General features: G+C 46.8%; 1 protein-coding gene across 1 annotated transcript in view; it reads right to left on the bottom strand.

Moving 5' to 3' along the window:
• Positions 1-26,012, bottom strand: part of SFRP1 (secreted frizzled related protein 1) — a 51,275-nt gene extending 25,263 nt beyond the window's left edge. Inside the window, exons 1-2 of the mRNA XM_007516727.3 lie at positions 25,034-26,012; positions 18,075-18,152 (exon numbers count right to left, since the gene is read on the bottom strand). Coding sequence (XP_007516789.1) covers positions 18,075-18,152; positions 25,034-25,577 — 622 coding nt within the window. The 5' untranslated portion in view covers positions 25,578-26,012. The remainder of the gene's footprint in view (positions 1-18,074; positions 18,153-25,033) is intronic.
• Positions 26,013-27,116: the final 1,104 nt, after the last annotated feature.

The raw sequence follows: 27,116 nt of genomic DNA, 5'->3' as shown, positions 1-27,116 counted from the left end.
AGATAACCCTGGTGGAAAAGAAAAAAAAAAAAAAAGACTACTGAGAGAGACATTTTCTTCTTAAGGACAGGTCATACCCTATGGAGTAAGATGAGAGTGTTGGGTGGGCAGAACTTGAGAGGCAGAACAGCAGCCCCTTTGAGAAGCCCAACACAAACTTGGAGCTTTACACTCAAGGTTAAAAGATGTGGAAGTGGGAGTCGGGCGGTAGCGCAGCGGGTTAAGCGCATGTGATGCAAAGCGCAAGGACAGGCATAAGGATCCTGGTTTAAGCCCCCGGCTCCCCACCTGCAGCGGAATTGCTTCACAGGCGGTGAAGCAGGTCTGCAGGTGTCTATCTTTCTGTCCCCTTCTGTCTTCCCCTCCTCTCTCCATTTCTCTCTGTCCTATCCAACAATGACGACATTAACAACAACAACAATAAAAAAAACAAGGGCAACAAAAGGGAAAATAAATAAAATATATTTTTATAAAAGAGGTGGAAATGCCTGTTCCCCCCCCCAGTAAGTTCACCCCCCAGATAAAGCTCCACCCCCCCCAAACCTCACCAACACCTAGGCATGATGAAGTGGGGTTTTCTCGCCCCCACCAAGGTGCTTTGTGAAGGCTTTTTTTTTTTTTTTTTTTTTTACTCCAAACACAATTTTAGGGCCAGGGAGATGGCTCAGCCACAGAGTGTATGCCCAACATGTCTGAGGCCCTGGCTTCAGTCTTTGGCAACACAAGAGAAAAACAGTGACAAAACAAGTAGAAAAACCATGGATGGTGGAGCGGTGCTTGGACCTCCTTTTCTTGCTGTCTCTTACACACACATATACACTTGTAAAAGTTGTAATAAGTATAGACATAAGTTATCAGGCAGGACATGTGCCTTGCCAGAAACACTGACTCTTGTTTGACTCCCAGCACCTCTTGGAGAGTGCTATGGAACTAGAGGGAACTCCAGAGGAAACACTATCTCTTTCTCTATCTGTCTGAAAAAGTCACCCAGAAAGGTGAAGTCTTGCATGAGACCCCAGATCTGAAATCATAGCAAAATAAACCTATACAATTTAACATTTAACAGAATCCCATAGGACCTACAGAAACTCTCCCCAGTCTGTTACTTTTATACACGATGAATAGGAGCTCTTTTCTGGTCAACTAAGGTCTTACTTTCCTCTCTAAGGGGCTCAACTCAGGAGTCAGGGCACGTGTGGGGAGGAGGCAGCAAGGAGAAAGCAAAAAACGAACTTTGCTGGGAGTCACACGGTGGCACACCTGGTAGAGCAAATGCATTACAATGAGCAAAGTCCTGGGTTCAAGCCCTAGATCACCAGCTGTAGGAGGAAGCTTCTCAAGCGATGAAGCAGTGCTGCAGGTGTCTTTCTTTTCCTCTGCCTCTCTATCTCCCCCTTCCCAATCAATTTCTTTCTATCACGACTAATAAATAAAATTAAATTAATTTTAAGAAGAACTGACTTTATCTAAAGAGAATCTTCTCTTCGCAAATCCTGACACAAACACTTGTATGTGCATAACAGAAAGCCCATGTCATGGAAAGTAAGAGCAGGAACCATGAATTCAGCAGAAATCCAACTGTGCTCTGAGGCTGGGCAGTTTTGCAGTTGGTTGAGTGCATATATTAGCATGTGCAAGGACCCAGGTTCAAGTTCCTAGTTCACACCTGCAGGGGAGATGCTTCACAAGCATCAAAGCAGTACTGCAGCTGTCTCGATCTCTTTCTATCTCCCCCTCCCTCAATTTCTCTCTGTCCTATCAAATAAAAAGAAAGGAAAGAGGGGAAGAGAAGGGAGAATGACCACAGGAGTGGTAGATTTATCATGCAGGCACTGAGTCCTCATGATAACCCAGGTGGGAGAAGGGAAAAAAATGTATTGGATTAGATCTGCACAAGCATGTGTGCATACCTTCCGCTGATAGATTTTCAAGAGAAAACAATCACGCTGGCCATACACCTGTTTTTACATGAATACGTGTTCACAGTACAGGAGCTGTAACATGAGGCCGGTGTTGGCCAGTACTTGGCACCTTGCAGGCATCTGAGCCCCTTTGCATGTCCACATCTCAAACAAAAGCCTTGTTCCTCCTGTTCGCCTGCTCCCTTGGGGCAGAGAGCTGTGGGTAGTGGAAGTTAAAGCTGCCCTCACAGCTGAGCCTCAGCACCTCTCCTTCCACTGCACCCACTGGGTGGTGTCTCTGACTTGGCCTGTGATCACACTGTCTGAGTGACTTCCAGGCCTGCTCGTTCCAGGGTGCTGTAACAAGGCATGTGGTGCTGGGGCCTGTCACTCTCAGAGCAGGGCACTCGGGCAGTGGTGAAGCAGAAGACAAATGTTGTAGAATTAAGCTGCTGTAGAAGACAGAGTGAGTATGGGCTAATTTTCAAGGGGTCTACAAAGAGAAGAGAATACATCTGGATATTTTCAAAGGGAGGTGGGCTATGGAACCTCCTCAGATGAAAGAACTAGAGATGAGATAAGAACCTCTCTTTCAGTCCTGCCTGAGCGAGTGAGAGTGTGGATGCCAAAGGCCTTTTTTGGTGTCTACCTGTAACTCACAGACACTTTTTCTAAATGTGAAAAGGATTCTCTTTGATTCCCATCCTCCAGAAAAGTCTCCTTTATTCCCTGAAATATCTGCAAGCTGGGAAGCATCCATTCTCCACAACCAATCCTTAAGTTCTCCACACACCAATCCCTAAGAGTGTCCAGTGCAGCCTGGCCTCACACATCCATTGTCCTCCAGCTCTGAAAGTCCAATATATGTTTACTCCAAAGAATCAAACTTAAGCAGGGATGCTCTGCCCAAGTGCACAGGCCCCCCGTGCCATAAGCCTTCATTCAAAGAGACATAAATGTCACCTCTCATTCAGGGTCCTTGCTGGATCGAGGAAGTCAGGCTGAGAGGATCCAAGGCCGGGTCTAAGCTGTGAGAGCCACCCCCTATAGACACTTTTTCTTTTTCAAATGTATCTTCTGAGATTTATTAATTAGAGAAATAGAAGAAGCAGGAGGGGGTAGATGGTGGTGCACCTGGTTGAGCGCACATACTATAATGCACAAGGACCTGGGTTCAAGCCTCCAGTCCCCACCTATAGGGAGAAAGCTTTGCGAGAGGTGAAGCAGGGCTGCAGGTGTCTGTCTCCCCCTCTCTATCACCCCTTTCCCTCTTGATTTCTGGCTGTCTCTACTCAATAAATAAATAAAGATAATTTTAAGAGAGAGAGAAAGAAAGAGAGACAAGGAGGTAGGGAGGTAGAACCAGAGCATAACTCTGGTACATACACTGCCAAGGTTTGGACTCAGGACCTCATGCTTGTGAGTCCAATACTTTATCCACTGCACTACCAACCAGATCAGGTATGTGGACTTTTTTAACTCAGTCCTGCAGAAAGAACCTGATCAGACCAGGTTAGTTCTCAAGTTTCCAGTGTTTCCTCCCTGAAAATTCACTGTCATCAAGGTCAGGAGCTACATCATCAGTAGTGCAACAGAATTTCAGGCCTGAGGTATCAGGGGGCTCCAGGTTCAATCCCTGGTATCACCATAAGCCAGAGTTGAGCAGTACTCTGATAAACAAAACAAAACAAAAAATCCACTAATCAACTGTCAATAACTACTGCAGTATTTTCCTTTGGAAGACATCAAAGCTGTTTATCTGGTCTGCAAGTTAGTACACTTGGAATGTGCCTGATCTGCTATGTTCATGACAAAGGTTTGAGCCCAGCCTCCTCGCACCACCACCACCCTCCAACCTGCACTGGAAGCAGCTTAGATGCTATGGTCCCTGTCTTCTCTCTCCGTGTATGTGTGCATGCACGCGCGTCTGTGTGTGTGTAAAAGTCAACTTAGAGCTGCAAAACCTCCGAGACAACAACAACAACAACAAAAAGAAATTCTTCTTTTCATCTCTTTTCTATCCTCACCTCTCATCTGTCCACTCACCCACTCAAACATGCCCTGAACACTCAATACAGTGGTCTGCAGAGAACTTCTGCCTTTTATTCCAAATGGATGTCTCACAACCATCAGAGATCCCAGAGACATATTGGCAACACTTTCCACCATTAAAAGTCACACTCAGAAGAATTCACAAGGTGAATTCACCTCCCCCATTCACCATCACCACTAAGGGGTCCTGGCTCCACCTCCCAAATCACTCAACATACACCCCAGCCCCCCCTGCCAATTTGGTTCAACAAATGTCTGTTTTCAAAGAAACCTAAGCCAACCGCTTCTGGTTCACTTCCCTCATAACTCATCACGGGCTATTTGAGTGACGCTGAGGGAAGTCATCGTTAAGACCTGGCCCCTCTGAACCAGGAAGTCACTGGTGCCAGCACTAAGTGGCACTCAATCCCGGGGAGGCCCACATGACCGGGGCAGCCCCTGCACACACAAGACCCTGCCAGTCCTTATTCCAGATCCTCCCAGGCCCAGCAGGAGTGACAGCATTAGTGACAGGCAGAGTCCCTTCCACAGCAAAGCTGTAGCTCAAATATTTATTGTGTGTGTCTGGCTTTCACACAGAATTTGCAACCTGCCAGTTACCACTGTTTACCTTGGTAGAAATTCACGGGAAATCTTAAGTCTGAACAGGCCCGGAGTTTATTTTACTGCCAGATAAACAACTTTCTTTGATAAATCATCTATGTGACAGTGTTCCTGAAAGACTAAACAAAGATTTCAAGAGCAATCTTAGGCCTTTGAGAAGCCTTCCAAAGCTAATGCATGTTTAATTGGCTGCTCAAGGCAGGCTGGGGCAGGGCAAGGGGCTGACATTTCTTTGGCCATTTGTTCTCTTGGAAAAAAAAAAATACAGATTAGAGCCCTGGCAGCCCCTTTCTGCAAAACCGGATGAAACTTACTAATATTGAATACCTCATTTGCTCCTTTCTGGTGAAAGGGGGTACATATCACAAATATCACAAGACAGCTGTTGGAAAAGAATGTGAAAACTGTCCTGGGCACGACTTGTATACAATACAGATCTCTCAAGTCTCAAACAGAATTCAATAAAGCGTGAATAGAAAAACTTATGTTAGGGGTAGGGAAGATAGCATAATGGATATGCAAACAGACCCTCATACCTGAGCATACAAGATCCCAGGTTTGATCCTCATACAAACATTAGCCAGAGTGAGCGAGCAGTGCTCTGGTAAAAACAGTAATAAAAGTAAAATAAAATAAAATATGCTTAAAAAAAGAATTCTGTCATTTGTTAAGGGAAAGAGAGAGAAAAAAAAAGAGAAAAATATCATGTTAAGAGTAAAGTTTCGTGGGAGTCGGGCGGTGGTGCAGCAGGTTAAGTGCACGTGGTGCAAAGCGTTCATGGACCGGCGGAAGGATCCCGGTTCAAAACCCCGGCTCCCACCTGCAGGGGAGTCGCTTCACAGGTGGTGAAGCAGGTCTGCAGGTGTCTATCTTCCTCTCCTCCTCTCTATCTTCCCCTCCTCTCTCCATTTCTCTCTGTTCTATCCAACAACAACGACGTCAATAACAACAACTACAGCAACAATAAAAAGAGAACAAGGGCAACAAAAGGGAAAATAAATAAAATTTTAAAAAATTAAGAGTAAAGTTTCTAGGAAATCACAGAAAAAGCAAAAAATAATGCTTCAGTGACCCTTCCTGGAACTGTAATGTGTCTGTCCCAGATCTATATATCCTCCCCATTAAGACTGTCTCTTGATATTCAATTTTAAAGGGACTTAATGATATCACCTAAAATCAAAACCGCCTAACTTCTGGCATTTCTATTTGTTTTTTTTTGTTTTGTTTTGTTAACCACAACACCTGGAAGCTGCATAAAGCCTTTAAAGGCTTTCTCCAATGGGCTTCTGACAAGCGTTCCTCAGTTTAAGTTTATTATCCAGAGATATAGGCAAAACATTCCATTTCATTGCCTCCATGTTTGCCACCAAACAAGCAGCTTTCATTAGTACTTGAATCCCCTTACCTAGGCTTATTCCAACCCTGCAGGTATTCTTGCCTGTGAGAAGAGATAAAATTATTATGAGTTGAGTAGACCCCCTTCCATGCCAAGCGCTAAGCACACTCGGTTTGTTCCATTCTCCCCAACATGGGAATAAACATCCACATTGGCAAGTGGGAGACTCAAGGAAGTTAATAGAGCTTCTAGTGTTCACTCAACTCTTGGAAGGTTGTAACTTAACTCAAGTCTATCTGGTCTGAAGTCAATGGTTTTTCCACTCTAAAATGCAGAATAAAGGCCTTTCCACAAAGAAAGAAACCGGTGATTGTGGGGATCCTTCCACATGTTAGGCACAGCTTCAGATCTCATAGACTCTAAGACAGACAAACACATACACACACACCACCCCGTCCCTGCCAGTGAATCTGGACTATACATAGCAGTACAGAAAAGGACAGACATTAGCAAACATGGAAGAAGAAGAGATAGAATCCAGACTGGCTACCAGGAAAGAGCTAGTAGCAATAAAAAACTGTAAGAGATGCCTCATAACATGGCCATGGGCAATCAAGTGACTAACTCCTCTACTAGTGTCTGATTTTCCTGAATCTGCACAGTGAAGCCCACGACTTGCCAATCTTTGAGGTGCCATCCAGATCAGCACATGCTGAGTGACAGAGAACTGCAGATGAATCATGCAGCACCTAAAGAAATGAGCTGCATGTGTGGGCACTAACCAGCCCCCACTCCTGATCCCAGCTCATCCCCCAACCCTTTCTGCAGCCAAACTCAACAGTTTCAGAGAACAGGAGTGAATCTGTTTCCTTGCCCTTCCTCTGCTGTGACAGATTATCCACACATCACAGGATAAGGAGGACTCTATGTTAAGTGAAACAAGTCAGACGCAAAAGAACAATATGCTAAGTTCCACTTACAAGTAGTACCCAGAAAAATCAAAGGCACAGAGACAGAAAGTGAAGTGGGCATTTTAGTGCTGAGAGGAGAGAGTAAGGAAAGGTCATGTCTGGGTAGGTCTTCAGTATAGGCTGGTGGAAACTCTCCCTTGGACACTGGTGACAGCTGTATGCCAATGTGAATGGATTCAGTGCCATGAGTTGTGCACTACCAAATGCTTAAAATGGTGAATTTTATGTTATGTACATTTCACCACAGTAAACTTTTTTTTTTTTTTGGTCTCCATGGTTATCACTAAGTTCGGTGCCTATACAACGAATCCACTGTTCCTGGAGGCAGTGGATTTTTTCCTTTTGTTTCCCTTGTCATTGTCATTGGATAGGACAGAGAGAAATCGAGAAAGTAAGGGGAGACAGGGAGGGGGAGAGAAAGACACCTGCAGACCTGCTTCACCGCCTGTTAAGCGACCCCCTTGCAGGTGGGGAGCCGGGGGGCTCCAACCGGGATCCTTACAAGGTCCTTTCATTTTGCGCCATGTGCGCTTAACCTACTGCACTGCCACAAGGCCCCACAATAAACTTTTTTCTTTTTTTTAAATTTTTTATATTTATTTATTTTCCCTTTTGTTGTTGTTCATTATTGTTGTAGTTGTTGTTGCTACTGATGTCATCATTGTTGGATAGGACAGAGAGAAATGGGGAGAGGAGGGGAAGACAGAGAGGGGGAGAGAAAGATATAGACACCTGCAGACCTGCTTCACTACCTGTGAAGCAACTCCCCTGCAGGTTGGGGGGGGAGGGCGAACCAGATCCTTACGCCGGTCCTTGCGCTTTGTGCCACATGTGCTTAACCCATTGCACTATCGTCATACTCCACAATAAACTTTTTAAATGATAATTAAAAGGAGATGAGGTAGAGCCACTGAGAAGCAGAGAATCCCAGAAATGCAGCTTTTTAAAATCTTTATTTATTTATTGCATAGAGACAGCCAGAAGTCAAGAGGTAAGGGGAAGATAGAGTAAGAGAGGCAAAGAGACAACTGCAGCCCTCCTTTACCACTTGCAAAGTTTTCCCCCTGCACGTGGGGACCAGGGGCTCGAACCTGAGTCCTTGTACACTGTAATATGTGCACTCAACCAGGTATACCACCATCCAGCCCCAAGAAATGCAGTTTTGGAAGGAATCCAAACTATACCAGCTGACAAACAACTATCTCAAGGAAGAACCCCCAAAGGCTGGGAGACAATATGCCAAAGATTTTCATATCAGAGGCTCCTGGTTCAAGCACTAGCACCACCTGAGGCTCCTGGTTCAAGCACTAGCACCACCTGAGCAGTGCCTTGGTGGGTCTATCTCTGTCTCTATCTCTATCTCTCTCTGGATATCTTTCTCTCTGTATCTTTCATCCAAAATAACTAAATTATAATAAATAAAATATATTAAAATAAAGAACCTAGTCAGAACTGAACTTAGCCACAAAGAAGCAAAGAGTAGGTGACAGTCAACCCATGAATCACCATGAATCTTTGTTCTTATACCATCACTGAAAAGGAAAAGAATCTTGAAAACACCAGAGGAAGTCAAGTACTGTTTCTCTTACCTGAGAGGGAAGGAAAAGGTAGGACACTCAGAAGAAGTAATAGGTATAGATGTAACCTAGGAAGTGAAGGCAGAAGTGTAGAAGTGAAGAAAAATTGGCAAAAAAAAAAAAATATATATATATATATCAACCACACAGGCCTTGAGAGAACTGTAGCAGTTTCAGCAGGAGCAGGATAGGGCACAGAACTCTTGGTGGTAGGAATGGTGTGGAATTATACCTCTATTCTCTTCTATACAGTCTTGTAAATCACTTAATAAAAAATAAATTTAAAAAAGATAATAAATCTTTCTATGACCACTGGAGGGAAGGAAGGGAGGGAGGGAAAGCAACCAGACTTTTTTTTTCAAGGGAAAAAAAGGGCTGGAAATAAAGTCAGATGCAAGAAAGACATCAATGAATACACTGAGGATCACAGACAGGCTTCCTGCACAGGGGATGTCCCTAACAGCTCCTTTGCAGTCTTTACAGATGTGTGGACGGGATATGTGGGTTTTAGAGGTCTTTGGGATCAACAGAACCAGTTGTTTTCTGACTGCCAACCTCACCCTGGGGTAAGAGTTCCTTCTCCCATGTCGACTTAATTTTGCTTTGACTGCGCTAGAGGTCTGGAGGTTAGAGTGGGTGTTTTTGTTGTTTCCCATAAGCACATACGTACTCAGTCACCCAGAGCAGAGTGGAGAGTCTGCTTTGAACTCCATAAACAGTTTGCACAGATTCATTTGGGAAGAAGCTTTCTTTTTTACAAAAAGGGAAGTCTAATTTTCAGGTCATTCCTACTTTTCTCCATCATTCATTCTGGCTGACTTTTACTTTAAACTTACCATTGTGCTGCTCAAACAGGCCTGCGTATGCAAACTGATCTCACATTTCAAAATGAAGCACATATTCCTTGTCACCGGTACAAAAGAAAATCGTGAGTTTCACAATCAGTGAGCACCCTTACATTCTGTAAAATGCAGTACAGGATAACAACTATGGGGGTTGGGGGATGCCAGGTGGTGGCACACCCAGGTAAGCACACATAGTACTAAGTGCAAGGACCTGTGCAAGGATCGGGGTTCAAGCCCCCCTACTCCTTACCTGCAGCGAGGATACTTCCCAAGTGGTAAAGCAGGTCTGCAGGTGTCTCTTTTTTCCACTCTATCTCTGCCTCCTCTCTCAATTTCTCTCTGTCCTATCCAATAAAATGGAAAAATTGACTGCCAGGAACAAGCAACAAGCCCCAATGATAACCTTGGAGGCAATTATAGTAATAACAAAGACAACCACCACCCTATGGACTAGCAGAACAGCTCATTTGGATAATGCCTATGCTTTGCCAAGTAGGTGACCCAGGCGTGAGTCCAGGCCCCAGAGCACTGAAGGGAGCTTCAGTGCTATGGTATCTTTGCCTCTCTGTATCTGAAAAAGAATTAGAATATGCGAGTATGGATCAACCTGCCAATACCCATGTCCAGTGGAGAAGCAATTACAGAAGCCAGAACTTCCACCTTCTGCACTCCATAATGATCCTGGATCCATGCTCCTCCCAGAAGGATAAAGAACAGAAAATCTTCCAATGAGATGGGGTGCAGAACTCTGGTGGTGGGAACTGTGTGGAATTGTACCCTTCTTATCCTATGGTCTTGCTGATCATTATTAAATCAATAACAAAAAAAAAAAATCAGCCTAGAGCAGTGAAGACCCCAGAGATGACATCAGAAGAAAAGACACATACCCTGCTCACAAGAAGCTTACAGAACCTACACTTACCATTCCAGTAACTAGTTTCCTCACATGCAGGAGGAAATTCAAGGCTGACATGGGCAAAGCTGAGTCTAACTTTTGTGAGAGATCAAAATGCCATTAAAAGTAAAACCTGCATAAGGACCAGCTTAAGGATCCCAGTTCGAGCCCCCTTCTCCCTACCTGCAGGGGAGTCGATTCACAGGTGGTGAAGCAGATCTGCAGGTCTCTATCTTTCTCTCCCCCTTTTAGATTAATGATTAGTCAACAATTTGTTCTACTTTGTATCTTAACTCTTTTTCAGCCACTGTGGGAGAGACTGACACCCCCCACACACACCACCCCGGGCTGGGTCTAAGCCTATCATCTCCACATCAAGTCTTGAGAGGGTAGACACCAAGCCTTCCCAAAGAGAGGCGGTAGGTGTGCCCCTTCTGACCATTTGGACCTAAGTTGACGCCAAGACTCCAGGCTGGGGGTAGAGACTTCCTCATCACAAGTTCCTTCACTCATGACCAAGATCATGGCCAGCGCATGTTATGGATGTATATTGTCTTATGTTACTGGCATGATGTAGTGTGACATGAGGTATAGCTCTGTGATTGCATCACTACTACTTCCCCTTCCCTAAACCACAGGCTATTAACCCTGCCTGCTGTACAATAAACAAGCTGTCTATCTGAAGCACTCCCTCAGGTTTGTGTCTTTCTCTGCACCCTCATCCTCACCATCGGTTTCCCTGCCGCGGTGTGTCACCCCCTCCACCAATGCGGGCTGCCAGGGAGAAACAGGCAATTAGCCACCAGATTCCAGATGCTAGCATGATGCCAACCAGACTTCCCTGGGCAGACAACCCCACCAATGTGTCCTGGAGCACATACTGGCCAAAAGTTCAGCAAGTACCCCCCACCCAGTAGACAATGGAAGAGGAACCTTTAAGATCTGGAGTCAGGCACATGGATCCAGCGTAAGGATCCCAGTTCAAGCCCCCAGCTCCCCACCTGCAGGGGAGTCACTGCACAGGTGGTGAAGCAGGTCTGCAGGTGTCTATCTTTCTCTCCCCCTCTCTGTCTTCCCCTCCTCTCTCCATTCTCTCTGTCCTATCCAACAACAACGACATCAATAACAACAATAACCCCAACAATAAAAAAGGGCAACAAAAGGGAATAAGTAAATAAATAAATATTTTTTAAAAAATAAAACCTTAAGAGACTGAAGAGCTAACCTACCAGGTAAGATGTGTGTCCATATTTAAGGCCAGGGTTCCAGCCCCAGCACCACATGGCCATACCACAGCAGCAAAAGGGGAGAGCTCCAGTCCTGTGGTTTCTCTCCCCTCTTCCTGTCTTCTGTCTCTCTCTCTCTCTCTCCCTCCCTTTCTCTCTCTCTCTCTCTCTCTCTGTCTCTCTCTGTCTCTGTATCTCTCTCTCTCTCTCTTTCCCCCTCTCTCTCTCTTCTGTATCTGAAAAACTTGTCTTGGGAATGGTAAAATCTTGCTTGTGCAAAGCACTGGATACACATACACACAGGCACACACACATACAACACAGTCAAGATGCCTTAGAAGAAGAGTGAGGCCAAGGGAGAACAAATTAATGAAGCTACAAAACCTCTGGAAATATTCTTCTAGGAAATATTCCCAAAGGCTAGACGGGTTAATTTTTTTTTTTCTTTCCAAGTTGACTAATTTTAGTGTGGCAAGGTACGGCTGAACTCTTTATGAGGAAACATATAAATGAGAAGAAAAATCCTTCCAGAAGGGAAGGAAAATTTCTGGGGGGCAAAGACACCTTTTTTTCCACAGTGAAAAAAACACTGATTTAAAGAAGTTACCACCTGAACCCTCAAACCAGCCTGAGAGGAATGGATGGACTATCTTCACACACTTTTCTACGAGAAAAGTTAAAAGGGGATGAACAGAGACTAGAGAAGAAGCTTGAGACTTTGGCCATTTCTGAGTCCTGACCTCAGAGCAACTGTAAATCAGATTCTCACATCTCTGGGATAAAGGAACCTGGATGAAAGATGTCTGAGTGGTTAACATCAGGATTACTAGTCTGGCAGCTTGCAAACACTCTGTCGGCCTGCTGAAGAGAGAAAAAAGAGAGGGAGGGGGAGAGAGGCTCCTTGTCGTCACAGAGTAGGAAAAGCAGACAAGATGAAAAGCAGACCAGGACACCCCAATTTAAGCTCAGCAGGCTGTCCGGCCACCATTTTGAACTCAAAGACTGCACCGTCTAACTCTGGCTCGGCCACATCTGGGGCTTGATCCAGCAGCATTCCTAAACATAAGGCACACAGGTGTTTCTACTGATGCTTTTCCCTGTTGGGGGGTGGGGGGGAGAAAGTGCTCTGAAGTTAAGGTTGTCATGTATGGGTGGAGGGACAAGCAGTTAAGCCAACCTGCCAAAGAATTTAGGGGGCCAGTGTCTGGGAGGTTGCAAAAGCCCAAGAAGGCACTGGCAGGAGGGTAAGCATATGTACTGACCCAGAAGGAAAACACCCCTTGTTTCTGAAGCTTGAACGAGAGCCTTCCAACAACCTGATGTTTCCCTACTGGGGAATGTCAGGGCCACATAATGCAAAGTTTGCTCCCCAAAGTTGGGAGAACAGCATTCTTTTTCTTCTCTGCTGTGTATCAGCTGGCATTGCTGAATGTCTTTGTCTGCTCATTGAATCCCCTCAGTGTGACTGGCTGCTTCACCTACTAAGAGCAAGCTGAGCCAGGCAATGAGCCGCTCCACGTGACTGCTTCTCTGGGGAGTGGAGAAGAGGCAAAGCTAAGCTCAGCACCGGGGAGAAAGGAGAGGAATCCCATGTATTGTTGTATCAGAAAACATTACAAACGAAATCCCCCAAAGGCCTTTCTCCTGCATCCACATCAAAGAAAATTGGTGTACACAGCACCTGTGCCCAGGATATAAATGCCCCTTATCCCAGAGCCCAGAGGCTGCGGACAAAGTAGCAGAAGTCCAGTTAAGAAAGTCAGATTACTCATTTACAGAGATAACTGAACCTGACCAAAGATGAACGGTCAGGAACTGAAGCTAAAAAGAAAATTATCTTAGGTCTCAAGGAACACAGTCCCCAAACAGCTAATCTCCCAGACTGGCTACAACATGATTGGTCAGTAAAATAAGATCTAGGGCTGGAGAGACAGCTCACCAGGTAGGATGCCAGCTTTAGTATGCTTTGTGCTCCAACATCACATCAGAGTACCATGACAACATGAGAAGCTCTGGTACTGGGGCATCCCTCTCTCCCTCTCTCCCCCTCTCCTTCTTCCTCTCCTTCTCTCTCTCTCCCACTATCCACCCCCCTTCCTACCTCTGCCTCTCCTTTTCCCTCTCAACAAGTGAGAAAACTGGCCAGGGACTGGTGAAATCAGTCCCCGAGGTGGCAAAATAAATAAATAATATCCATCCCTCCCTCCTGTGATCAGTGAGCAAGTTAGTGATATAGAACTGTAGAAGGTGGCTACTGCAAAAAAGAAAGGACATCCACCCATGGGTAAACTGCCCGAGATTGCTCTAAACCCTGGTCTGCACTGTAAGGTCCACTGTCCACATTCACATTCTGCCCTCGGGCTTGCCTCCTTGGTCCATGTCTAGGGAAAGTCTCTGGTCTAATCAGGTGCCACAAAATCCTCAGTAGCCAGAATCTTGGTGGGCAACCAAAAGAAAGGAGGATTAGGAATCAGGAAGGAGGGAGTCAGGCGGTAGCACAGCAGGTTAAGTGCACATGGCGCAAAGCACAAGGACAGGCATAAGGATCCCTGTTCGAGCCCCCGGCTCCCCACCTACAAGGGAGTCACAGGCAGTGAAGCAGGTCTGCAGGTGTCTATCTTTCTCTCCCCCTCTCTGTATTCCCCTCTTCTCTCCATTTCTCTCTGTCTTATCCAACAATAATGACATCAATAACAACAACAATAATAACTACAACAACAAAACAACAAGGGCAACAAAAGGGAATAAATAAATATTTAAAAAATAATAAAGGAATCAGAAAGGAGACATGATGATTCCATCTTGGTGAGTTTCAGACACAGAATGTGAGCTTACAAAGAAAGACCCTGAGTTCTCTGAACCCCTGGGAGGTGGTGCAATGGGTAGAAGATGAGACTTGGATGCATGAGATCCCAAGTTCAATCCCTGCCATTGCATATGCCAGAGTGATGCTCAAATTCCCTCACTCTCTCTTTCATTAGTAAATAAATGAAAATCTTCTAAATAAGAAGGAGAAAGAAGAGGAGAAGGAGGAGGAGAAGAAGAAGATGACAACGACATTATAGGGGCTGGGCAGTGGCTCGCCTGGTAGAGTGCACACGTTACAATGTGCAAGATTTATAAGCAGTGACACAGTGCTGTCTCTCTCTTTCTCCCTCTCTGCTTCCCTTCCTATGTCCCTCCCCCTTGCCTTTCTTTCTCTCCATCTCTATCCAAAATAAATAATAAATAAAATATTTTTTAAATAAATAAAGACAGGGGTCAGGTGGTGGCGCACCTAACTGAACTCACATGTTACAGTGCACAAGGACCCAGGTTCGAGCCCCTGGTCCCTACCTGCAGGAGGAAAGCTTTGCAAATGGTGAAGCAGGGCTGCAGGTGTCTCTCTTTCTCTCTTCTTTTTTTTTTTTTTTTTTTTGGATAGAACAGAGAGAAATGGAGAGAGGAAGGGAAGACAGAGAGAGGGAGAGAGATAGACACCTGCAGACCTGCTTCACCGCCTATGAATAGACTCCCCTGCAGGTGGGGAGCCGGGGTCTCTCTTCCTCTCTATCCCCCTCTACCATCTCGATTTCTGCCTGTCTCTATCCAATAAAAAGAGGTAATAATTTTTAATTAAAATAAATAAAGACATTGAATTCTCTTCCTCATACTTACTTAACATTAACTTTGACCTTGAGTTCCGACAGCCCCCACTGCAGCTGGAAATTTATAAAATGGCTATATGATCTTCTAGCAAATCAATGATTGGGTTTTTCTTTCATTGGAAGATTAAATTCTAATTTATTCTCAGTAGGTATTTTCGATATAGCTTCTACCACAGTGCTTTGCTCTCAGCAAATGCTGGACAACTGCATCTCTGAATCAAGGATTGATCAGACACATTAAATGTGAACCCTTAATAGTGAGCTATCACCAGCCCGCCACCTCTGACACATTCAGTCCCAAGGTTTTCCATCACATTTCCCTCGGGAGCTGAGCCCCACAGAAGCCGACTGAGCAAAAAGCATCAGCTGATGTATTACCTTTCAGTTTACTCTACTCCAGTCCCTGGATTTGCTGAGATGTCAAGGGCCAGTTTCTAAAAAGGAGCTTGGTGATTTATAATGTCTGAAGGGGATCAATGCAATCTAAAATTGGCTCCTTAGTTATGCCCCTAAGGATTCTTGGGGAGTACAGCCATGTTCAAGCAGGTTCCTCCTGCCTGGGCCACACAGCACAAGTTTCTCGTCAGGATGCCAGAGAGGTTTCACTTATTCCATTTTTCTCTAGGTCCAAAGGCATCTTTGAAGAGGCATCTCACACCCATGTGTGTAAAGAAAGCTTGTTGCCAGGAAAGAGAAGGGCCATGCATCACACAGGCTTTAGCACAGGAGGCTCAGTGTGACTTTGGGGGGTTCCAGATGAAGTGAGAGGGCCAAGGAAATGACTCACTTGGATCGTGTGCTACTTTGTCATGTACACAAGCCAGGTTCAAGCCCAGCCCATTGCACTTAGAAGGAAACTTGGGGGGGGGAGGTCGGGCGGTGGCACAGTGGGTTAAGCGAGCGTGGCGCAGAGCACAAGGACCGGCGTAAGAATCCCGATTCGAGCCCCCGGCTCCCCACCTGTAGGGGAGTCGCTTCACAGGCAGTGAAGCAGGTCTGCAGGTGTCTATCTTTCTCTCCCCCTCTCTGTCTTCCCCTCCTCTCTCCATTTCTCTCTGTCCTATCCAACAATGAACAACATCAACAATGGTAATAATAATAACCACAACAAGGCTACAACAACAAGGGCAACAAAAGGGGGGAAAAATGGCCTCCAGGAGCAGTGGATTCATGGTGCAGGCACCGAGCCCAGCAATAACCCTGGAGGAGGAAAAAAAAAAAAAGAAGGAAACTTTGGTGCTGTGGTTTATTTCATTCTCTCTGCCACTCTGTCTATAAATAAAAATGGCAATGAGATTTTTTAAAAATGGAGGATGGACAGACAGTAGCACACTCAGTTAAAGCATACATAGGACCATGCACAAGGCCAAGGTTTGAGTACCCGCTCCCCACCTGCAGCTGGGACTCTGCACAAACACTGAGGCAGGTCTGCAGGTGTCTATCTTTCTCCCTTTAAATCTCCTTCACCTCTCAATTTTTCTCTGTCCTATTGAGTAAAAAAAAGAAAGAAAGAGAGAAAGGAAAGAAGGGAGAGAGAGAGATGAAGGAAGGAAGGAAGGAAGGAAGGAAAAAAGAGCGAAAGAGAGAAAGAGAGAAAGAAAGAAAGAAAGAAAGAAAGGAAGAAAGATAGGGATTGGGTGGCGGGAATTGTGTGGAGTTGTACCCCTCCTACCTTATGTTTTTGTTCATTAATCCTTTCTTAATAAAAAATTAAAAAAAAAAAAAGAAAGAAAGAAAGAGAAGGAAAAAATGGCAGCCAGGAGCAGTAGATTTATAGTACTGGCACCAAGCTCCAGTGATAACCCTGAAGGCCAAAAAGAAAAAGAAATTTTTTAAAAAAAAAAAAAAAAAGGAAAAAAGACAATCAGCAAAAATTCAAATGCCTGGTGGACCAAAATTTTCCACTTGTCCCACTGTGTTCCTGACAGAACAAAGAAGACTGACAAAGATAACCAATGTAGAAAGAGCCCATGCAGAATACTGGCAAAGGGTCTGAACTCTTCAACTTTGTCTCCAGCTACAATCCCACCTGCCCACTATGTACCCATAGTTGGGGGGAGGGTCATTCAGACAAGACCCTTTGGTGTGTTTGAACACAGGAAGTAAGGAGCCCAGGACAGATATAAAGATCCTGCCTGACTTATAGATCTGTTCTTGTTGGTAGGGATTCTGGATGCACTGCAGCCTTGGGACACAGTACGGGGATCTTGACAGCACACACTGAGGGGGCTGGGTGGTGGTGGCACACCTGGTTGAGCATACACATTACAGTGCACAGGACGCAGGTTCATGCCCCCAGGCCCCACCTGCAGGGGGAAAGCTTCACAAGCGGTACAACAGTGCTGCAGGTGTCTCCCTCTCCCCCTCCTTCTTTATCTCCCCCTTCCCTCTCTATTTCTCTCCATCTCTATCCAAAATAAATGAGAAAGAAACATTAAGAGAAAACACACACTGTTCCAGGATCACTGAACCTATGAAGTAAGCCTGGTCTCAGCTGCTTCTCGGCACCTAGGTAAATGAGAGTCAGTCAGGACAGGCCTGAAGGAAGTGGCCTTTCAGAAGAATGAAGCTGAGGTTTTCTTTTAGTGGCCCTCAACATTGCCCCCCAGGAGGGGACCCTAGTGTCAGCCATGCCAGATACAGGACAGAGTGGTACTGACCTCTAGGGGTGGAAGGAAGAAGGGCCAGTGTGGGGAGAAAGTCGGTCCCCAAAGCCTGCTAAAACTTCCTGGAACATCCAAGCAGTGCTAGTTCCCTAGCTGCTTGAACACATTTCCAGGTTTGCCTTCCCACACTTCTAGAGAAGGTGCCCAAAAGACAGGCTTATGAATTAATTTACACACAGAAGAAGCAAAGCTGGGCTGTCGTCAGAGCTAGCCAGTTAAGTCTACTCTGTCTGCCCAAGAGAAGCAGCCACAGGTGAGGATGCAAATAGAAACGCCAAGCTCCACAAAAGTGCATAGACAGGCTCCATGCTCCAGGGGGCAAGCAGGAAGTGACAGAATCCAGACACCTTCTTACCAAACTCGCTGGCACAGAGGTGCTCGATGATGGCTTCCGATTTCAGCTCATTGTCGCACGGAGGGCATACAGTGGTACCTAGGACAGGAAAGAGGGAGAAACAGGATCTGTGAATAAGAAAGACTAGGCATGTGTTGGGACTATGTGTAAGCTTAAGCTTAGGGAGAACTCCCCCATGCTTGGATGGAGGTCTGAGAAGATACCCTCTTTGTTAGTCTCTCTCAACTGAGGTGAGCAAAAGGGGAGAAACTCAGACTTAGTTCTTTCCTTCCTGACTCTCAGGCCCACAGAAACCCCAATACTTCTCCCCATTAACTGCAGGCCACATGGCCGCCTACTTTAAGATTCACTTACTTAAAGGTTAACAGAGGAGAACACACCTTATCACACACTTCTAGCAGTGCCCTTTGATGTCCTCAATGTGCATCAAACCTTGCTTATCTTCTATCTTGCCTTAATTGGTTCAACCCCTCTCCTCCCCTCAAACGCCTTTACGTAATTAAATACCTGCATCCGGAGACTAATTATCTTGACCTTTATGTATCTGCATCAATTCTTGTCATACCAGCCCCCTACCATAGGGGCAAGGCAACCTTTAAGAAACCTGTAATTTCTGACAAATTTGAATAATGTTCTTTGTTTGGTTTTCTACTTAAACCTTGCCCATCTGCTAAACCTGAGACCTGAGATCTGAGGTCTGAGCACGCTGCAGGTCTCCCCGGTGTCTTTACTTCGTGTCGTCCCCTGTCGCGAGCGAGAAAGAACAACCGGTCCGTTACCTTTCCCCTTGAGATCACCCCGCCAGAAACCCCGACAGGCATGCAGGGAAAAACCAACCCCTGTGGAAGAGATCAGCTGAGGGCCGGGCTGAAAGTAATTGAAGAGGTTTAGGAATGTCTACCCAAGACATCTCAGCCTGAGAGTCAAAAAGAAGAGTGTCTGAGCCCAAGACCAGAAACCACAGGCGGACAAATGGTGAACTGAAAAGTTCAGGGAGGCTAAGAGTTGTTGATTGTGACAGAACTACTGAAACCAGCATTATCTGGGGCTAGGCAGGATGGGTTTTGATGAGTCTGGATTTGACAGAGTTGCTCCCGACAAAAAGCACACATGCGGCTGGGTGGTGGTACACCCAGTTGTGCACACGTTAACCACGCACAAGGACCCAGGTCCAAGGCCCCCGTCCCCACCTGCAGGGGAAGCTTTGCAATCTCTCCCTTCTCTCTCAATTTCCCTGTTATCTATACAATAAATAAATATTTTTTAAAGGCACAGGGATTGGGAGCTGGGCGGTAGCACAGTGAGTTAAGCACAGGTGGCGCAAAGCACGAGGACCAGTGTGAGGATCCCAGTTTGAGCCCCTGGCTCCCCACCTGCAAGAGGGTCGCTTCACAGGCGGTGAAGCAAGTCTGCAGGTGTCTATCTTTCTGTCCCCATCTCTGTCTTCCCCTCCTCTCTCCATTACTCTCTGTCCTATCCAACAATGACAACATCAATAACAACAATAATAATAACTACAACAATAAAAAACAAGGGCAACAAAAGGGAATAAATATTTTTTAAAAGTTCTAAAAAAAAAAAAAAAAGGCACAGAGGTTTCACTTGTTTCTGTCTCCTTCTCATTTCTATATCCCCTCCTCATTTCCCATTCCTAAACTTCCCACAAGGCTGTCCTGCTATCTGATTAGCTCTCTAGGAGCCAAAAAAAAAAAAAAAAAAAAAAGAAAGAAAGAAAAACTCAGTCATACTCACTAACTCCAATCATGGGGACCTGAATGCCCTGCTTCAAGGGGCTCAATGTGAACTGAGTTCCTGGGGGAGGGAGTAGTGGGAGGGAGTCCTAGTAAGTTCTGCCAAGTGGAAGGACAGAGCTGTACAGAAGAGAAGTTCCAGAGGTGTTTCTTAGACAATGAGAAGCACTCTAAAGAGGAGAGATAGATGTGTGTGTGTGTTTGTGTGTGTTGGGGTGGGGGGTTAGGCAGGCAGCATGAGGGCCACTGAGAAGCGACCTGGTCTAAGGGAAAAGGGGGCTTCTGTGCTTGGGAAAAAGGGACCTCCTCCAAGCTAAAATCTGTCCATGAATTCATGAATGGGAGTAAAAGAGCACACAGTTGCCTATCTAGGGTCCTGAGTGCAATCCCTGAGGTCATATCTACCAGAATGAATGTTCTGGCTCTATTTCTCATTAGAAAATAAAGAAACCTTTTTTGTTGTTGTCGTTTTAAGTAATACAGTGGAATCCCTAGGAGAGTGAAATGGCTCACTGTTATTGCCACCATGACTATTGCCACCATTATCATCTATCAAGAAATTTGGGAAAGTCTTTGAAGACTTTTTAGAGGACTGGGGAGATAATATTATGGTTACATAAAAGACTTTCATGTCTGAGGCTCTGAAGTCCTAGGTTCCCTGCACCACCATATGCCAGAACTAAGCAGTTCTGGTATCCCTCTCTCTCTTTCTATTTCTCCCTCTGTATCTCTCTTGTTAAAATAAATAAATAAAAAGCATTCTTTAAAGTTTTTTTTTTTAAAAAAAAAAAGGCCTTGTAGGAAAACATTAAGAGTCCAGCTGGTGGCACACACATTACCATGCACAAGGATTGGAGTTCAAGCCCCCCAGTCCCCACCTGCAAGGAAAAGGAAAGGAAAGAGGGGGTCAGGTGGTGACACACCCGGCTATGTGCATATAGTATGAAGTGCAAGGAACCATGTAAGGATTCAGGTTCAAGCCTCCGCTCCCCACCTACAGAGGGAAAGCTTCACAAGCAGTGAAGCAGGTCTGCAGGTGTCTATCTTTCTCTCTCCCTCTCTCTCTCCACTCCCCTCCCCTCTCAATTTCTCTCTATCTTATCCAATAAAATGGGAAAAATGGACACCAAGAGCAGTGGATTCCTAGTGCCGGCACTGAGCCCCAGCATAACCCTGGAGGCAAAAAAGAAAAAAAAAAAAAAAGAAAAGAAAAGAAGTTATCTTACTACAAGATACTTCAAATATAACCTAGACAAAAAAACTAGGTCTCAGGGTCCTTGGTACAAGATCCACCTCTGCACATACCAAGTTCTCCTGACCCTACTGGCAGCAAAGAGCTCCAGCCCCAGGGAGCATTTTCCTCAGCCCCATCAACTATGTTTGGCCTCACAGTCTCTCATGCACACACTGAGATGAGCTCAGTGGATTCCTGGTGTGGTTTTCTCCATCCCAAGTGTTCATGCAGCCAACTCTGGAGCAGCCTGGTCCACAAAAGAGAGGAATGTGTAAAGAAATGTTAATCTGGGAGTTGGGCCGGTAGCCCAGTGGGTTAAGTGCACATGGCACAAAGCACAAGGACCAGCAGAAGGATCCCGGTTTGAACCCCACCCCCTGCAGGGGAGTCGCTTCACAGGCGGTGAAGCAGGTCTGCAGGTGTCTCTCTTTCTCTGCCCCTCTCTGTCTTCCTCTCCTCTCTCCATTTCTCTCTGTCCTATCTAACAACGATGACATCAGTAATAACTACAACAACAAATAATAATAATAAGGGCAACAAAAGGGAAAATAAATATTAACCTGGGGCCCTCCAGGATGTAGGGCCCTGAGACTGCCTTGGTGGGGGAAAAATAAAATTTACCAGTCATCCATCTGAGGTTAGAAATAAATTGTCTTTTCTAGATGCATCTAAAATAGCGTTTAAAGAAAAGGATCCAAAAGTTAATGGGGGCCGGATGGTGGTTCACAGGGTTGAGTGCACGTTATAATATACAAAGACTTGGGTTCTTGCCCCGGCTCCACCCCTTCAGAGGAGAAGCTTCACAAGTGGTGAAACAATGTTGTCAGTGTCTATCTTTCTCTCTCCTTCTCTATTCCTCCCTTCCATCTCAATTTCTGTCCCTATTCAAATAAACAGGTAAATAAAATATTAAAATAAAAATAAATAAGGCCCAGGAGGTGGCGCAGTGGATTAAGCATTGGACTTAAGCATAATGCCTTGAGATCACATTGTATGTGCCAGAGTGATACTCTGGTTCTCTCTTCCCTCCCATTAATAAATAAATATTTAAAATAAATGAAACTCACAGTATGTGCTGGTCCCCACAACTTGGATCAGTAAATCCTGGCAAGAAGGAGATATGATTTATTGACCCGGAGTGCAAAGGTCTAATATGAGTGCAGGGTTTGGAAAGAATTCTCCTGGAAGAGCAATTGCCTCTCTGCTAACAGATGCTGAATCAGGTTAGGCATCCTCTTTTCTTTTGCCCCCCAGGGGTGGAGAGGGAGAGTATTTTTGACTCATTTTTCCTTATCAAGTTGATCTTTAATAACACATGACTACAAAGGCCTGCCGGATACCCCAAGACTGTACACGCCTAGCATAGGACCAGAAACCTGGTATGTGGAGATATGCCACTGTTTTGAAAATTCAGTTTCAATTCTAAAGAATAAATAAATAAAAAGAGCTGGGGAGATAGCGTAAAGGAGAAAGCAAAAGACTTTTGTGCCTGAGGTTCTGATACCCTGAATTCAGTCTGCCATGCCATTATAAGCCAGAGCTGAGCAGTATTCCAGTAAAATAACTAAACAAACAAACATAAATAAAAGTAGTCACGTGTACTTATTCTCACTGGAAGTGCCAGTTCTGCTCTGGAAACACCAGTCATTAAGGCTATAAAGAACAGTGGAATGTTTCCTCAGTGTAGACTTCTTGCCCAATATGCCTCTAAACACATACACACACACACACATCTACATCTACACCTACCTCCATGGGCAGCTAGCTGTGACCTGGAGACTGCAACTGGAGCCAGGAGGTCATGTGAAGCTCCTTCTCTTTTTTTATCTTTTATTTATTTATTGGATAGAAAGAAACTGGAAGAGGAAGATAGAGAAACCAAGATACCTGCAGCACTTCTTCACCACTTGCAAAGCTCCCACCCCCACCACCCCCCCTGCAGGTGGGGAGCAAGGGGCTTGAACCTGGGTCCTTGTGCATTGCATGTGCAGTCCTCCAAGTGTGCTACCACCAGCCCCAAGTGGCACCATCTCACTTAGGGGCTGATGTTCTCTGGAGCATCAGGCAAAGCTTCTCCTCAGAGATGTGATGGAAATCCAGTTTCCAAGTGTCATACCTGCCTGGTCCTACTCTCCCCTTAGCTTTTCTCTGTTCAGCAGCTGGTCTTGGAAATTAACCACCTTCTGAACAATCCTAGGATAAAGGGAGGGACAAGTGCGGCATAAAGACCAGGACTGAGGAGGTAGCAGCAGTCAAGGAGGAGCTGGAGATAGCTTTTCTCCAGTTTTCCCCCAGATTTGAGGCTTGGGAGGATTGAGGAGTTGGGTGAATTCTTTCCCCTTCATCAAAGAAAGACACCCACTTGGGAGTGGATTCCAGGGAAGATACAGAGGAGCCTGCTTCTCCAGTAGGACCCAGCTCTGCAGGCAGCCAGCAGAGGAAGAAGGAAAATCCTGCCCGGTGCACCAATAACACCAAGCGCTTTTGTTTGCTCCAAATAATTGCTTAGTTCTGCCTCTCAGTAAGCCCAGCACAGACACCCAGGAAGCTGAGGTGCCCAGACTTCCCCACCGCAGACAAACTACCACCGTGCCCCCCACCCCAGTGGCTCCCATCCCACCCAAATTGGCTTCTTAGAACTGTTCTCCTTCTCCATATTCAGGGTGCTCCACTACCCATACCTACCATCAGCCCTTGCTCCAGTGCAGCACCCCTACCCCACCCAATAGGCAATTCTCTTTGGGGCATCACTACAAGATGAGCTAAGTCAGCAAGCAGAGATTCCGCCCACGCCCAACACACACACACCCTAAATTCCTTCCCAAAAGAGCCCTAGGGGTCTGGTGTCCCAGGATTGCCCACCCCAGACTACTTCTGAATCTTTAAGCCCCCAACTCTGCTTCCAAAGAATTCAGGACTGAATTCCATCCTGGATAAAGTCAGGCCACAGCGTCGTGAATTTTTCGTGTTTGTTTTGGTTTGTCTTCCTTCTTCTCCTTTTTCCTTCTCCCTTTCCTACTCCTTCCCCTTCTTCTTCTTCTTTCCACCTAAAAGGCACCCTTTAGTGAAGGGGGTTTTGAGAGAAACCCTAGGCTAGTCCCTGAGGAAGGCAGGAAGATCTCCAATTTTCAGAGCCACACTCCCAAGGTTGAGATAAACAAAGAGCTAATTACATTTTTATCTTTCTAATTACCAGAGGATTTGTGTCAATGGGGTGGGGGGTGGGCCGCCAGGAAGTAAAATCTTTCTATCCCATTCCTCTTTGAGTGACAGGTGTGTTCCCAAAGGAGTGGAGAAGCCCAAATCTTCAATTTCTAAACTTTTTTTCTTCCTCAGTCGGGTCTGCAGGCGCCCTGCAACTCAATACTTAGCTGACCTGCCAACTAAGAAAAAGAGTTGTTGTAGCTCTAATCCTCACCGAACCAGTGGAAATAAACTAAAACATGTCTTAACATTTTTCTTTCTCGCCCTTTCTGAACTTTCTACCCCAGGATATTCCGTCCAGTATATATATATATATATATCTCTTGAGTGGGAAGTCGTCCTCCTACCCCCAAGAGAGAAGCCTTTTCCTTTTATTTAGTACTTAAAGCTTTGTTTCAAGTGTGGAAAAGGCGAAGCAGGATGCCTGAAAAGACCTCCAGAAATGCCATCAAGTTTGCTGGGAGCGGGGGGGAGTCCCCCTTGAACTGCCAGACCAGCCCCGTGCGCACCTAGAAAGAGAGAGACGCTCAGCTTCACCCGGGACAAACTCGGAGCTCTCCACGATCCTGCTGCACCCGTTCGAACCTCTGGGGAGCCCGTCGGAGCCGCGCGGGGCGCAACGGCGGAGCGAGGGTCGGGGTGGCCCGGGCTTTCCTGCAGCTCCGGGCACTGGGGGTGCAGTCCCCGGGAATCCGGCCCTTGGAGCTGCCAGAGGAGCTTACAGGAGAGGAACTGTGGGGAAGGGGGGGGGGGGGTCCTGGGGTGCTCACCTTGGGGCTTGGAGGCTTCGGTGGCATTGGGCGGGGTCATGGCGATGCAGACGTCCCCTTCGGGGAACTTGTCACACTTGAGCATCTCGGGCCAGTAGAAGCCGAAGAACTGCATGACGGGCTCGCACGAGTCGCGCACGGCCTCGCAGAGCCAGCGGCACGGGTAGATGGGCCGGTCGAGGCAGACGGGCGCGAAGAGCGAGCAGAGGAAGACCTGTGTGCCCATGTGGCAGTTCTTGTTGAGCAGGGGCACCCAGCTGCTGGCCTGCTGCTTCACCTCGGCCATGGTCTCGTGCTCCAGCAGGTTGGGCAGCACCATCTTCTTGTAGCCCACGTTGTGGCACAGCCGCAGGTCCACCGGGATGTCCACGCACTGCGGCGGCTTGGTGTAGAAGCGCCCGCTCTGGTACGAGCCGATGTCCGACTGGAAGCTCACGTAGTCGTACTCGCTGGCCGAGCCCGCAACCAGGAGCCCGGCGGCCAGCACCAGCAGCACGCCCGAGGCGGCCCCGAGCCGGCCCCCCGCGCTGCGCCCGCTGCCCATGCTGCCTCCGCGCACTCGCTCCCGCGACGTCGGGGCTGCCTCCGCCGCCCGCCCGCTCGCGTTTCGGCCGCCGCCGCAAACTTACAGGGGATCACCGGAGACAAAAGGCGCCGTCCCCAGCCCTGCCTGGCTTCGCGGGCCGCGCTCCTACCCAGTGCTCGGAGGGAGGGTGGCCCTCGGGTAGAGGAGGGAGCCGGCGCAAAGGTGGCAGCGCAAGTGGGGCCTGAGTGCAGCCCGGGATCCCGGACGCGCGGCGGGCTGCGAGCCTTGCAGGGCTTGCAGGGGGTTGCAGGGCTTTGCAGGCGGGCTGGCGCGCGGGCTTGCAGGCGGGCGCGCGGCACCTACTCCCGAGGCTGCAGGACCCGAGTGCCCTGTGCTCCTGTTGCAAAGCCCTCGGAGTCTCCCCGCGCAGCCAATCAGCTCCCGGCGGTTGCGAGCCGCACTCATTTAGCACGTCAGTCACCGGCGTAATTAACCAATCGCTTCACTCGCCGGAGGGCTCGGTTTACTAGAACTAAACCCGGGTCAACACCTCTTCAAAAAAAAAATACAAAAAATAAATACAAGGAAAGCGGTGTTGAGGGGAGAGGGCTGGGAAAGACGAGAGAGAGAGAGAGAGAGAGAGAGAGAGAGAGAGAGAGAGAGAGAGAGAAGGGAGGGAGAGAGAGAAGGGAGGGAGGGAGAGAGAGAGAAGGGAGGGAGGGAGGGAGAGAGAGAGAGAAGGGAGGGAGGGAGGGAGAGAGAGAGAGAAGGGAGGGAGGGAGGGAGAGAGAGGAGAGAGAGACTGAGACTGGATAGAAGTGTAGGGACGAGGGAAGGGAAGGGAAGGTGAAAGAGTAGTTGGCTCCCAAAAAAAGCAAGAAACTTTCGAAGTGAATTGCATATCCATAAGAGAGTGCAGACTTTTTTTTTTAACACCTTTTCCTAATTTCAAGCTGCAATCCACGAGCTGACAAACTGCTAACTTCCTTGGGTTTGTTTCTGCAGCTACAGTACAAAGCCAAGTCATTTCCCAACAGACTCTGGGGAGGTTTTGAAGCGCCCCGGAGGTCTGCTTTGAAATCTCCAGTCCAAGGAGGGCAGGCTGTAATTGGGGTTGTTTGATGCTTTTTAAAAGCAAATCCTTCCCAGGTAGAACAACTGGACGATGTCCCTGACACAATACCAGAGGCAGTGGGTTAAATGTGGCTCAGTATGAGAGGAAATGTTGTTCGCAGAGGTGTCAGCTCGGGAAGGACAGAGAAACAAAAAAAAAGAAAAGAAATGTCTATTCAAGTCCCAGTCCGACAGCATGTCTCTGTGTACACATATCCACATTGACATGTTTGTGGTGTAGAAAGCCAAAACATTAAAAACACATGTGCACTTATCAGCATGGCTTGTGTAAATATCAAGTCCATCACTCAAGCACATATGCAACATTCAGAGCTGGTACAGGGAGCTCAAAGTCGAAACCAAACCCCCACCCACCCACCCCCACCCCATCCCACCCCCATTCAGGCAGAAGGCAAAAACAGAGCACTTGGAGAAACATAGCTT

The sequence above is a fragment of the Erinaceus europaeus genome, chromosome 2 (assembly GCF_950295315.1).
Source record: "Erinaceus europaeus chromosome 2, mEriEur2.1, whole genome shotgun sequence".
NCBI classification, from domain to species: Eukaryota; Metazoa; Chordata; class Mammalia; order Eulipotyphla; family Erinaceidae; genus Erinaceus; species Erinaceus europaeus.
Note: the sequence above shows the minus strand (reverse complement) of the source record. Positions and strands in the feature narration are given on the sequence as shown.